The 14,890-nt window shown below is 41.0% G+C and overlaps 2 protein-coding genes across 9 annotated transcripts in view; one reads left to right on the forward strand and one right to left on the reverse strand.

The window, feature by feature from the left end:
- HERC3 (HECT and RLD domain containing E3 ubiquitin protein ligase 3) overlaps positions 1-14,890 on the reverse strand; it is a 144,006-nt gene that overhangs the window by 26,805 nt on the left and 102,311 nt on the right. The window contains exon 24 of one of the 8 annotated variants that reach the window (XM_025290419.3): positions 12,311-12,873. The exons of the other annotated variants lie outside the window; for them this stretch is intronic. Coding sequence (XP_025146204.1) covers positions 12,831-12,873 — 43 coding nt within the window. The 3' untranslated portion in view covers positions 12,311-12,830. Of the gene's footprint in view, positions 1-12,310; positions 12,874-14,890 lie in introns of those variants that run through there. 8 annotated transcript variants of the gene reach the window in all.
- NAP1L5 (nucleosome assembly protein 1 like 5) lies at positions 1,268-3,218 on the forward strand. The gene has a single exon (XM_006053637.4). The coding sequence runs from the start codon at positions 1,365-1,367 to the stop codon at positions 1,944-1,946; it is 582 nt and encodes a 193-aa protein (XP_006053699.3). The 5' UTR covers positions 1,268-1,364; the 3' UTR covers positions 1,947-3,218.

Below are 14,890 nucleotides of genomic sequence, written 5' to 3' on the forward strand. Positions count from 1 at the left end.
TTGCATATTATTAACCAACATTTACAAGACCCAAAAAGATACACCAATGTACTTGGGCAGTTAATTTCCTTACATTCATGTGTTTTATGTAAATACTTCGGCAAGTCCCAATATAATGGGGAAAAAAGCATTTGTATAAGTAATGCTTAATTTTAAAACATTCCTGAATAAGTCCTATAAGGATCGTCTGGCTTCCATACCTAAAATAATGTGCTCTTACCCTTATTCAAGAAGCTCTCATTTTGATTTAATAAACAGGAAACTAAAATGTCTACTCATTTGACTGTTAGAAAACAAGACATTAGTATTCGATAGCTTTTTTCTTTTAACCGTTCTCATATACAAATCACCAGTTAGACCCTTGGAGCAGATGCTGAACCATATCTTGGGGACAACGCCTGTGTGTACGTGTGGGACAGTACATCCCTAGCAAACGGCACTGTTAAACATGCGCCTCAGCCCCGATAAGGCAGGGGGCCCCTTACCCTGGGCCTCCAGCGTTAGAAGGCTTTGCTTTCTTTGGCCCTCCTCCAGCTTTATTCCTCCCCACAGGACAAGGCTATTGAGGAGCCTTCTGGAACATTCCAGAATACCCAGGGTTTCAGACATTTCCTGGTCAAATGGCTCCAAAACTGCTTCCAGGGTCCGCCTAACTGAAAGAAGACCGTGCTACCGGTATATGTGCCACTAGGCTGAGAGAGGGGCAAGAGAGGCTGCTGAGGCTGGGACGAGGGGAGAAGGGCTGAAAACTGTTCAGTTCCCCCACAGGTCCCTAAGTGGGTGGAATGGAGACAGATCCCCCCAAGCCTCCACTCTCTGGCAAGGACTTCACTGAAATCTGAGGTGATCAAAGCCGAATCCCCAAGAGTAAGCTCAAGATGCCAACGCCAGCTACAGAGAGATGGAGACAAATGCCAAGACACATATACTGGCAGATGTATATGAGCACCTGCGTGAGCTAGAGGAGCCAAGTGGCAAAGGCTAAGCCCGTCCACACAGTTCGTGAAAAATTGCCGCGGACACCTGCCGCCACCCCCAGCTCCTCTGTACTGGGGGAGGGATTTGCGCGGGCAGATGTGGGGGTAAGCAGGGTAGCTAGGAAACGGGTCCTGACGTTGCCCGCAGTGCGGGGGAGAGCAGGGTAGCAACAGGAGGCTGCTGGTGTGGTTCGAGGGCCCCACCATCAGCTGATTATGGGGAGCCAGTCAAGGGCCCGCAGGGGGGAAGGGCGGGGCCGCGCGACGTCACCGCCGCGGCCAACGTCAGCGCCTCTTGCCGCTTGCCGCAGCCGCAAGATCGCTGTGGTGCAGCTCGGGTGCAGGTCTCTGTGGGAGCCACCTAGAACTCTGCGCTGCTCCTCGAACATGGCTGACTCGCAGAACCAGGGCTCTGCGGAGCCGAGCCAGGCAGCGGCGGCGGCGGCAGCAGCAGCAGACGCGGCCGCGGCAGCGGAGGAGGTAATGGCGGAAGGCGGTGCGCAGGGGGGAGATTCTGACAGCGCGTCCGGCGACTCCGACGGTGTGGTCGGTCAGATGGCTGAGGAGCCCCAGACCCCTGCAGAGAATGCACCAAAGCCTAGAAATGACTTTATCGAGAGCCTGCCTAATTCGGTAAAATGCCGAGTCCTGGCCCTCAAAAAGCTGCAGAAGCGATGCGATAAGATAGAAGCCAAATTTGACAAGGAATTCCAGGCTCTGGAGAAAAAGTATAACGATATCTATAAGCCCTTACTTGCTAAGATCCAAGAGCTCACCGGTGAGATGGAGGGGTGTGCATGGACCTTAGAGGGTGATGAGGAGGAGGATGATGATGACGAGTACGAGGATGAGGAGGAGGGAGAGGAGGAGGACGAGGAGGAAGAAGAGCCTGCAGCAGAGGCTGCGGGGACCGCTGCCGCCAAAGATGAGGGTCCCCACTCTGCAGTGCCTGATGACGCCAAGATATAAGCGGGGAAGAGAGTGCAGAGGAGAATGACGACGCAGATTTAAAACCCCGATTACTATTATTTTGTACACATTGGTGGACTTGAACGGCTCAGGTTTTGGACCAAAGTACAGTAGGAATCAATTCTGACATTCCTAAAATACTATGAAATTGACGCAATCAGATTATGCCCAGCGCGTCTCAAATTTGATTTCCAATTTGAACACAAATATACCAACAGGTGTTGAAAATGAGTTAAATTTAAAATGATTTTTCATGATCTCTTCTGCGAGGACTGGAGTTGAGACTTACTAAGGGTGTCAAGTAGATGTGAATTAAAGAACGTCACTTTGAAAATCCTTTCGTCACAGTATCATCGTACTAGGCACGGAACACCCAAGCCGAGATCAAACATGTTTTCAATGCCTAATTCTTCAGTTTCTTTAGTTTTGCATTTTTCCAGCGCAGCAGCAGCAGAACTCAAAACAGATCTCATCTTTAAGACTTGGTTTTTGTAACATTAGCTTTACACTTCAGAGAAGAGAGATGGGAGGAAGGAACCCGGTGCTGGAGATCATGACAATACTGTTAATGAGGCTCAGAAAACTGCCACTTCAGATTCTAAAGACTGTTCTGAATATTTGGTTCTGAGAAGGAGGGTGTATGACCTGTACAATATTGTCAACGTGTGTGTTCATTATGTACGGTCTCGTGTTTATGTGTTTTCTTGGTAATGTCTATTTACAAAGGTGTAAAATCCCAATTGTTTAAGCATTAAATCCCTTTATCAAGTATTTTAGAAGTATTAATTTACTTGAAAAAATGTAGAATTCTAGTAAAGTCTGTAAAGCATGTGTATCCAATGTTATGTACTTTGAATTGTGTGATGTCTTTTTGTCTTGTAGCTTTTAGAATGTAGCTGTGAAAATTATCACAACTCTTTACTGAAGCTAATGTTTGGGAAAAAATATATACTTGAAGAACCAATCCAACTGTGTGTCCCCATCCGCAGCTCAGAAGTAGAAAGGGTTTCAGTTTGCTTGTGTTAGCTGTGCCTTCGTTATTTTGCTATGTAAATGTGACATATTAATATAAAATGGTGCATAATCAAATTTTACTGCTCGGGAACAGATTGGCATACAGCAAAGGATTTTTAGGAGGACACATTTAATGTAAAGACTCTTAGCTTCTTTGTGGGTTTTGAACTGTGTGATCTATAAAGAAATTTAAGCATAAAGTTGTTTACCACTGTGGTGTTAATAAAACTGTATTTTCAAAAAAAACAAAAGGACTCATTCTCTGACTGCCTGGAATGAAATCCCAAATCTGCCTCTTATTAGCGATGAATCTCAAGCAATTCAGTTAATCTGTGTTTAGTTTCTCCTTATCTATAAAAGGGGATAGTAACAGTTCCTTCCTCACAGGTTATTATGGAGAACAAGCTAGTTAATTTACATAAAGCTCATAGACCAGCATCTGACACTAAATGCTCAAAGTACTTCAGCTGTTATTAACATTGTTATTATTATATGAAAGATAAAAGAGGAAGATTTGAAATTCAGTCCTCTCATAAGTTACAAAAAGGGAGAAAATACATTATATTCTTATGATTTTTTTTCATTATATTCTTATGATTTTATTGTTTAAGAATGTGGCCTTTCATTTGTAAACAAGTAAATTCAATAAAAGGTCTTCTTCCTCAATATAAAAATCAGATTTTGATTTCCTCCCAGAAAGAATAAAAAACATTATGCATATAAAGGCTATTTCAACTTTATATCTGGGCATTCTAAATTAAGTATAAAATTGAAAGTGACTCCCCACAAATTTTAAACACACAGATTTTTTTTTTTTCATTTCCCTTAAGGGTTAAAATTATTCAGAAGTAACATTAGACCCATTTACCTTAGGGAATGGAAGGAAGCTCTGACCTGTTGCTAATTGCAATAGTTGAGTAAAACCTTAATGGAACAATCTTCCTTAGGGTCAAGACAACAAAAAGAGAAAATCAAAATAATTTATTATAGAAGAAGTAAATGATAATCATGCCTATCTGCAACAGAAGCAAAAAAAAAAAAAACTAAAAATTCAATATTCATTTCTTATCCCTAGGAATAAAAGACTTGTTTTTCTAGGTCCTACAAAAACAAAAATGAGTGAAACAAATAAGGTGTGTAATTAGTGGGGAAAATAAAAAATTTTGGAAGGGATGTGATTTTATATAGAAAGCCCAAGAGAATCAGTTGAAAGCTATCACATTCAGTAAGCCTGAGGAACTGATCAGTTACCGGATAAATATATAAAAACCACTAATTATTTCTAGGCACTTTAATAATGGTAAAAATACATGCAAAAGGCTCTCACAGTATATAAAATAAAAATATTTATAAAAACCTCAATTAAAAATGTATGCAACCTATGAAAAGAAAAAAAATAGAATATCACAAAGAAATGTAAAAAACAGGCCTTTGGAAGGTAAGACTGAATATCACAAAAGTGTCGATTCTTCCCATATTAACATTTTATTTACTACACTTCAAATCAAAACCCAAACTGGATCTAGAACCATATAACTACCCTAATCTTCACCTAATTGTTTACTAATATGGAAACAGTAAAGATTTTATCTTAAACTACAGACTCAAAAGAAAATTTTCAATGGAAGAAAATATATTATTATGCATTTACTAATTACTGGACAGGGAAAGGTTAAGTCTAGAGTGATTTAAGACCAAAAGAAATAATCAACAGATATGACAACACAAAAATTAAGAGGTTATAAAAATTTTAAAAGACTTCACATTTTGAAAAGCAAGCAGCAAATGGAATACAATGTGCACTAAAATACAAATACAAAAAAGTTCACATAAATCATATGAAAATCATTTTGTCTTAATAGAGAATTATATAAAAGATGTCAGCAGACTACTTTAAAAAGGGAAATACTGCAATCCTCTTTAGGGTAGCAAGACACTTCCTGAAAGGACAGTACTAAGTGGTCCAGGCCTCCGGCAAGGTCTGGATCTTTCTTTCACCTATACATACAGCTTCAGCTATGGGGTTTTCTAGCTACCATTCATACCACTATTGGCCACTTTTCTCAGGATATAAGCACATATGTGATGCCCTTCATAATGTCAAGCAATTTCCACCATTTCCTAACTGGCTTGATCTTTCCCCCCTGTTTCCTGAATTGCTTATTTGATAGTTCCTCGGGCAGCCATAAAACTTGCATGTTAATATGTAGCAGAATACCCTCTCTTTAAGGCAGGTCAAACACTCTCACTCATAAACCACTTTTAATCCATAATAGACCCAAATTAGTAAGCAACGCACAACATAACTGGCAGAAAGAAAGGCAGTGTGCATTACGCATTCAACTCAGTCTCTGTGAGCATTATGCAGGAGACTGCAGCCGGCTGGCGCTCACAGCCCAGCACAGCACAGCAGCTCTCCCGGACTCAGACTTTACCATCGAGCACACATAGACACATCTGCACGTGCATACACAGGGACACAAACATTTTTTTATTGACATGAAAGTCACAAAACATAATTAGCCATTTAAAATGAACAATTTGGTGGCATTTAATTCATTAAAATGTTGTGCAATGATCACTTCTACCTAATTCACTTTTTTTAAGAAAAAATATTTTAAAGGTAAACATCAGAAAAATGGATTAATGCTATGTAGAATATGTAAAGTAGCTTATATACGGGAGAAATACAAAATTTTACAAGTGAAGTCAAGTTTCTTATTAGACTAGATTTTACAAAAAAGAATACTCAGTATTTTTAAGGATTAGATGAAATAGAGTAGTACTCTCATACATTGATGATAATGTATAAGTTGGTATAATTCATAACCAAAATAAATTTAGCAAAAATAGCCACAGATTCAAAATGATATACACTAATTCCATTTCACCCTTGGGACCTTATCATTAAACAGCAATTTTAAAAACAAAGGTTTATACTTAAGATGTCTGATACAGTCTTATTAAAAATGAAGGAAGGGGAAGAGAAAGAAAGAAAGGGAAGGAAAAAAAGAACATAAAAACAAGCCAGACACTCAAAGGGAAAGTAGGGAAAACACACATTCACATAGGCTGTGCAGTCATTATTAAGACTGTCCATGAGGGCTTTATAATAAATTTATAGATACAAGCATTATCTCAACCTAAGTTAAAAAATTCAGACATACAATTTTATACATATATAGTATGTTTTCAACTATGCCAACTTTGTGTTTAAAAAATTGCATAGTCTGTCTGAACTGAAAACAGGAAACTCTTCAAGTTATTTATCTTCAAGGGATGAAGGGACACAGGGACCCTGAACCTCTGGTCTTGGCCTCTTAGTGGCAATGTGCTGAGAGCCTAAGCTCTCACTCAAACAAAATGGCTTTGAAACTTGGCTCTGGTTTTTGAACTCTGGACTTCTAACCATGTAAACCTGAGCAAGTAACTTATACCTCTCCATGCCTCAGTTTATTCAACTATGGGAAGCACTCGAGAAATGTTACTAGCATTTTAATTATCTGCTATTCCTGTAACAGCCCAGCACAAGTACCATGAAGATATTAAAGATTACACCTCCCATAGACTATCTCAAGAGATCAAGTGAAGTCTCAGCATTCCTAACTTCAGTTGATCTTAAGGAGCTAGAAGTGTTTGTTATGTGTGGGTTTTATTCTCACATTCCTTTATAGAATCTAGGTGCCTTTTGAACTCTGGTGTTGGAGAAGACTTTTGAGAGTCCTTTGTACTGCAAGGAGATCCAACCAGTCCATCCTAAAAGATATCAGTCCTGGGTGTTCATTGCAAGGACTGATGTTGAAGCTGAAACTCCAGTACTTTGGCCACCTCATGCGAAGAGCTGACTCACTGGAAAAGACCCTGATGCTGGGAGGGATTGGGGGCAGGAAGAGAAGGGGACGACAGAGGATGAGATGGTTGGATGGCATCACCAATGTGATGGACATGAGTTTGGGTAAACTCTGGGAGTTGGTGATGGACAGGGAGGCCTGGTGTGCTGCGCTTCATGGGGTCACAAAGAGTAGGACAAGACTGAGTGACTGAACTGACTGACTGACTGGAGCACTTACCTTAAGTTGCGCTTTGTGCTAAGTCACTATAGTCATGTCTGACTCTTTGCAATCCTATGAACTGTAGCCCGCCAGGGTACTCCATCCATGGGATTCTCGAGGCAAGAATACTGGAGTGGGCTGCCATGCCTTTCTCCAGGGGATCTTCCTGATCCAAGGATCAAACTCGCATCTCTTATGTCTCCTGCACTGGCAGACACGTTCTTTACCATTAGCACCACCAGGAAAGACTGGCACCTCTTTTTTACTATTTCCTCTCCTCATCATCTTTTCAGGGCTTTCCAGGTAGCACAGTAAAGAATGTGCATACCAACGCAGGAGACGCACTACACTTGGGTTCGATCCCTGGGTTGGGAAGATCTCCTGGAGTAGGAAACGGCAATCCACTCCAGTATTCTTGCCTGGAAAATTCCATTGACAGAGGAGCCTGGCAGGCTACAGTCCACGGGGTTGCAAAGAGTTGGACATGACTGAGTACACACACATGTCATACAACTCTCTTTTTAATATGGAAGAAACTGGAGAGATATTGATTGCATTTGATATGATTAACTTGAGTTAAACTGGAAGGAATATAGACTGACATGTGGGTTTTTTTTTTTTAATTGATGGCAATAACACCATGTTACAGAGTGTGAGAAATACTTAAGTCATGCGGTACAGTATTATCCAGATGTGACTACCAGTTGTGGCAAGATTTAGCTAAGATGCCAGCGGTCACCAGCAATTATCCAAGGGTGTTCTTTTACCTGGATGCTTATAATTCGTTTGTCTGTCTGCAACTCTTGTCCAAGTAAAGAACGCAATTTTAAGACCAAATGGAATGTAATCAATTATGGATACAGAATTGGTATCCTTCTGTCATTTTCCTCCAGGGCAGTGGTGACAGCAAATATCTTACTGTTAGCTCAACAAAAACAGCTTCAATGCCAGTAGCATCTCTATATACAACTGCTCAAGTTAAAGATACAGCAGGTGTTCTTCTTTTGGTTCTTTCACTTCATTTTCTTAGACTAATTTATGAAAATACCCAGTGACAAGATTATGGCATGTAACAGTCAAAAGGAAATGATTAATCTTTCACCATCGTATACAACCTTTCTTTCCAGCATCTCAACATGCTTTGATAGTAACACTTCTATTTTTCACAACATTAAGTGAAAGTGAAAGTTGCTCAGTTGTGTCTGACTCTTTGCGACCCCATGGACTGTCTAGTCCATGGAATTCTCCAGGCCAGAATACTGGAGTGGGTAGCCTTTCCCTTCTCCAGGGGATCTTCCCTATCCAGGAATCAAACCAGGGTCTCCTGCATTGTAGGCGGATTCTTTACCAACTGAGCTATGAGGGAAACCCCTCACAACATTAAAGATAAAGGGGAAAAACAATTAAACAACCACTAATTCACGTCTTTTTCTGTCTGTCCCTGACTATGACAGCAATATTAATAATGTGGCAATAACCACACTGGGTTCTCAGAAGTCTGTCCAACAGGTAACTGTGACATGGGGGTCGGCTTCCTGACACCAAGTACAGAGTCAGGGACAGTAGGGCCTAAAGCAGTGTGGATGACCTCACCGTGCGCTCAATGAGTGTTAGCAACCCAGAAAAGTGGAAACCCAAACTTCCGTCTAACACAGAAGCTATTCCCTATTCTAATTTCAAACACAGTGTCTTGGCAATAAAAATAGGAGTCCCCCTCAGCCTGGCAATATTTGAAACAACAGCACATTTTACAACACAAAGACTTAAAAACTTTTTTAGAAAGAGAGAAGCTATTTTTTTTAAGAAAGTCATGGTAAGAGAATAATGGAGTTTTGTAATATAAGTAAAAGAATAATGTAGGTTCCCTTATTACTCCCTTGAAGTTATGTACTCTCTTTCTTTTAAGGAACCTGTATGTCATCAGAACATCCTTATGGAAAATGTTTTGTAGAAGCAGCCCTGAAGTCAACTAGGGGCAAACAACCGCAAAGAAAGAGAAAAGGAAACCACTGACTTTAAACAAAAGCACGTTCTCTGCACTGATTCTGAGGACCACTCATGGGATGAGCAATGTCCAGGAGTCAGTATATGTCAGTGTATGGTCGGGACACTCAAGATGGTCATGCTGTTGCGCTCTGTACAACCCCTCCTCAACCTGTGCCTGCTTCACCCACACCCTACTCATATAACTGACCTTCCACATACCTGTGCCAGGCCCCACCTCATGACTAGGTCAGAACATCTCCATTAAGATAGCTTATCAAAGGGGTGTTGAGGGGCATGTCTCCCCCTTGCTGGTTTCCCTGATAACCAAGAGCCAATCTCACATCAATTCCCCTGATTACTGGTACCCACCTCCCCATTTCCCCAGTAGCAGAGACGGTCGCCACGTCCCGCCTGCTATCTACCACACAAGGTGGTGTATCGCCCTAGGACCTTGCTTCACACGTGTAAGAACCCGCATCCATTAAACCACTGACGTCTCTCTTGTGGACTCCAGATTTTTTCTTCAGCCTCGAGATTGGGCTTGCAGGCCTGCAGGGCCTTTTGCCCAACTGTCAGCAAAAGATAAAAATGGTGGAAAAGGAAAAAAAGATGAAGAAAGCAAGTGTGCCACAGACCCACTTCTATCATGAGACTTCTTTGCTTGAAAACTTTACTGAGCATCTTTCTCTTTTTGTTACGTTCTCGTCTCTGTTTTCTAGTATCCAGACTTCAGCAGTCCTCCCAAGAGCTCTACCCATATCCATTCCCCCCAGATGCCTCTGTCCATGTGGATTTCTCTGAACCCCTTTCGATTCAATTAATTAATTTTGTCTTCATATTTCATTTATGGGTTGCAAATGAGAGCAGCTTAATACCCTAAACAAACTGGGTTATATTTCAGTATTCCTGCACAGATTGTGTCTCAACTATCAGGTCAATTCAATTGCTGATTCAAAGAAATACCTACTGAATAAGGAGACAGCGTGAGAGTGAGAGAAAGCAAAGAGACAGAAAGAAAAAAACTCAGACCCACAAAGAGAAAGAGAACAAAACAGGCAGAGACATAAAGTCTCCAGGAGAAACAATTTTATAAAGATATGAAAAAAGAGGGTTAAGTCCCAATACCTGCCTCCTCTGCAGACTTTATCATAAATTGCCTATGCCCACGCAAGAATACTCTTTCCCCACCGGGTGTATCGAATACACAGTGCATTCAGAAGACTCACTAGAAAGTGAAGAAATTCTGAATGTGCCCTTCCTCAGGTTGCTTGCCTAGCCTACTGTTAGCTCATAACAAATGATGCACACACTATATTGTCTGAAACCTGATGCAAAAGCTCAGACATCCTTTGAAAAGTCTAAAGGCTATAGATGTATCTACATATGTACATATATACGTTATAAAGTGATCACCAAAACCAGGAAGGAAGAAGAATTGTTACAGAGAAGAACCAAGTCTGACTCCATGTTGGAACTGTTTCTTTGACTTGTTTTTTGTTGCTGTTATAATCATATATAGTGGCCTGCCTCAAAGGACCCTGCCACTCTGTTAAACTGTCTTTATTCAGTTCATAGAAAGATAATCTGACCCTACCTACTTGCGAATGACTGCCAAAAAAAAAAAAAAAACGGAGTGAAAGAGAGAGAAAGAAGAGATTCAACACACCCCTTCCCAAGGCTGGCCCTTCCCAGAAATGTTTTGCAAGACTGAAGACCCTTTTTACTTTACTTCCTCACTGCCTCTCCCACTCTATATTCTGCCTTTTGACTTTAGTTCCTCATTGCCTCTCTCTGGTTCTATAAAAGAACCTGCAATCCAGACCCCAACAAGACAGTTATTTTGAGACATAGTCCGCCATCTTCTCTGTCAGCCAGCTTTCCAAATAAAGTTGTATTCCTTGTCTCAACACCTCAGCTCTCAAGATTCACTGGTTTGTTGTTCAGTGAGCAGAGTACTTGGACTTAGTAACAAGATCACCTGGACCCAAAAGCCACTTTATCAGTTCAGTTCAGTTGCTCAGTCATGTCTGACCTTCTGTGACCCCATAGAATACAGCACGCCTGGATTCCCTGTCCTTCACCAAATCCCAGAGCTTACTCAAATTCTTCTCCATCGAGTCGGTGATACCATCCAACCATCTTGTCCTCTGTCATTCCCTTCTCCTCCCGCCTTCAATCTTTTCCAGTATCAACATCTTCTCCAATGAGTCAGTTCTTCGCATTAGGTGGCCAAAGTTTGGAGCTTCAGCATCAGTCCTTCCAATGAATATTCAGGACTGATTTCCTTTAGGATGGACTGGTTGGATCTCCTTGCAGTCCAAGGAACTCTCGAGAGTCTTCTCCAACACCACAATTCAAAAGTATCAATTCTTTGGCATTCAGCTTTTCTTATGGTCCAACTCTCATATCTATACATGACTACTGACCACTGGAAAAAACCATAGCTTTGTCGGCAAAGTAATGTCTATGATTTTTAATATGCTGTCTAGGTTTGTCATAGCTTTTCTTCCAAGGAGCAAGCGTCTTTTAATTTCATGGCTGCAGTCACCATCTGCAGTGATTTTTGGAGCCCAAGAAAATAAAGACTGTCACTGTTATTCTGCCTTTTATTCTGCCCTTTAACCACTTTATGATCTGCTGTAAATTTCCCAATTTTAAAAATATTATCAGATTCTATGGAATAATACTGTTTTTATTAAACAAGTCATTAGCAGTTAATAAAAGTCCCAATGTTATACAGTTAAAGAAGGGACAGTGCTTTTAGCTTTGAAACATTCTTGTCAAGTAAGAGTTTCAAATGAAATACCTGCTGCAGAGAAGAAATAATTCGGACTCCATGTTTCTTTGAGTTGCTTTTCCTTGCAGTTATTATAATCATACTAATGGCCGGTCTCAAAGAACCCTGCTACTCTGTTTGACTGTTAAACTTAAGTGCCTTTGTTCAGCTCATAAAGAGATAATCTGACCCTGCCCCTCTGTGAATGACTGCAAAAAAGAAGAGATGAACACATTCCATTGATGCTTTTGAACTGTGATTCTGGAGAAGCCTCTTGGAGTCCCTTGGACAGCAAGATCAAACCAGTCAATCCTAAAGGAAATCAGTTCTGAATATTCATTGGAAGGAGTGATTATGAAGCTGTAGCTCCAATACTTTGGCCACCTGATGCAAAGAACTGACTCACTGGAAAAGACCCTGATGCTAGGAAAGATTGAAGGCAGGAGGAGAAGGGGACGACAGAGGATGAGATGGTTGGGTGGCATCACCGACTCAATGAACATGAGTTTGAGCAAACTCCAGGAGACGGTGAAGGACAGGGAAGCCTGGTGTGCCGCAGTCCATGGGGTCACAGAGAGTCGGACAGGATGAGCAATGAGCGACTGAACCGAACACACCCCTTCCGAAGGCTGGCCCTTCCCGGAGATGTTTTGCAACCCCGGAGATGTTTTGCAAAACCGAAGACCCTTTTTACTTTACTCCCTCACTGCTTCTCACTCTCTATTCTGCCTTTTGACTTTAGTTCCTCATTGCTTCTCCCTTCGGTTCTATAAAAGAACCTGACATCCAGGCCCTGACAAGATGGTTATTTGGAGACATCAGTCTGCAATCTTCTCTGTCAGCCAGCTTTCCAAATAAAGTCATATTCCTTGCCTCAGCACCTTGTCTCTAAGATTCACTGGCCTTGCGTGCAGTGAACAAAGCGAGCCCGAACTTGGTAACACACCTACTTAAGACAAGATTAGCCTCTATATGAGGTTCCCAGAGTCAAGATCACCTGAAGCCGTTTTTGTTGGGTCCTTGGCAACTTCTGCATTATTTCAGTTAACTCTGGTATTACAGCTCACACGTTCCCCAAAGCTGACGCTTCCTGGGTAGTCTGGAAGGTTTACATGACAAAAAAGATTACTGAATGCTACATTAGATCACCCTGGCTTCTAGCTATCTTTTAAACGGTAAAAGGATGGAAGAGGAGGCCTGTCAGGTTTTCTGTCACTCCTACTTTCAGAAGGGAAGATTTATGGGAGGAAGCCAATATACATCACTTATATAGGATTTTTGTCTGCATCTTTGCAACTATGTACAGTAAGAAGCCAATTAAAACCCAAAGCTTTCATTTCCCAACATACCCAAAGCAGCATCCAACTTCTCTACCTCTGTAACCTTTTTCCACCCTTGCTTCCAGGCTTCCCTCACTCACAACCCTCCCAAGTGGAGACCACCATTCCCTCACCTTTCTGCAGGAAGATGAGAGACACCTACCTTATCTTTCTGCACACCCACGACTTCTTCAAGTCAAGAAGTTTTGTCTCTACCCAATGTGTTAATGATCTTTAAGTCCTCATCACAAGAGTCTCCCTTCTGTTCTAATATATATAACTCTTCTAAGAACATACATTTTCCCCCATCCTTGCTTTTTTTATTTCACCACGTTTTTCTTTGTGTAGGCAACCTCAAATTCACTGGTGGTTAAGGTTGGCATAAGTAACTAAACAAACTACTGACAATAAGACTTCTAATACAACAGATCAGTGAATATAACAAAAAAAAGCAGCAGACTCACAGATACAAAGAACAAATTAGTGGTTAAGAGTGAGGGTAGGGAGGGGGAACAACACAGGAGCTGGGGAGTGGGAGGTACAAACCACTGGGTGTAAGGTAGGCTCAAGGATGTGTTGTACAATGTGGGGAACGTAGCCAATATTTTGTAATAACTGCAAATGTAAACTAACCTTTAAAAATTGTACTAAAATTTGAAATGCAGAAAAAGAAAAAGGAAATATCCTACTTAGAAACTATGACTTGATTTAAAAAAAAAAAAAAGACTTCAAGACATACATAAATCTTCAGCTCTAAACAAAATCACCTAGGTATCACACAGACATGTCAAAATCACCATTTATAAAATGGAACTCTTAAAAAAAAAAAAAAAAAGGAACTCTTTTTCTTTTCCACCCTGCTCTATAGATTGTGTTTCCTGTTGTCCAAATTGGAACCCTCAAGACATGCTTCTCAATACATGCCTCTCTAGTAGGATCCATATATAATCAGGCACTAGCTCCTGTTCATTACATAATCAACACAGAGCTGACTCTGCATCCCTGCTGCCTTCATTTTGGCCCTCAGCACCTAACACCTGAGTTACCTCAGTAGTCTCCTAGGGGTCTCCCCACACATGGTCCGTTTCCATATGGCCACCAGCTATCATTCTAAAACAGATCAACCATGTCCCACTTCAAAACCACTTAAGATCTGACAAGTTTCACCCCAATACTATTGCACCCCCCTTTAATCCACACACTAGCCCCTACCCAACAAGTACTCACCATTCTCTATCATGTGTTAAATTTGAGAGTCTGACTCACATTATTCCCTAAGCCTGAAATGTTTTTCCCACTCACACTCTTTGATGGTCAGTGAAAGTGTTGTGGCTTCTCCCTCTGGTTCCATGGCGCTTGTTCTATCACTTACCTACCACACGCACCATCATCTACTGCAATTATTCATTACGCTGTCCCTTCCCAGTTAGTACTGAGGATAAAAGTTACTTATTTCCTGAATCCAGCAACAGATTTGGCCCACAGAAGGCACTCAGTGTTTGCAAACTGAATTAATTAACATGCAGATGGCCAACAACCTCACTCTAATTCAAAAACAAACAAAACTGAATTTTTTTCTCCTTCAAAGAGATAACACAGAAAATCATACTAAAAAAATCAGATGTACTTGAATTAATTTTCATGAGGCACAAAGAATTTAATTTAAAATCTACATTACAAATTCTTCATCAATAAAACCGCCACCAATAATAGTAAGCATTTTTATAACTTTCGGTTATTCAACACCTAGTTTTTGGAGCATTTTTTTGCCAGTCACTCTGATGGATACTGGAAACC

Source organism: Bubalus bubalis, chromosome 7 (genome assembly GCF_019923935.1).
Source record: "Bubalus bubalis isolate 160015118507 breed Murrah chromosome 7, NDDB_SH_1, whole genome shotgun sequence".
Taxonomy (NCBI): domain Eukaryota; kingdom Metazoa; phylum Chordata; class Mammalia; order Artiodactyla; family Bovidae; genus Bubalus; species Bubalus bubalis.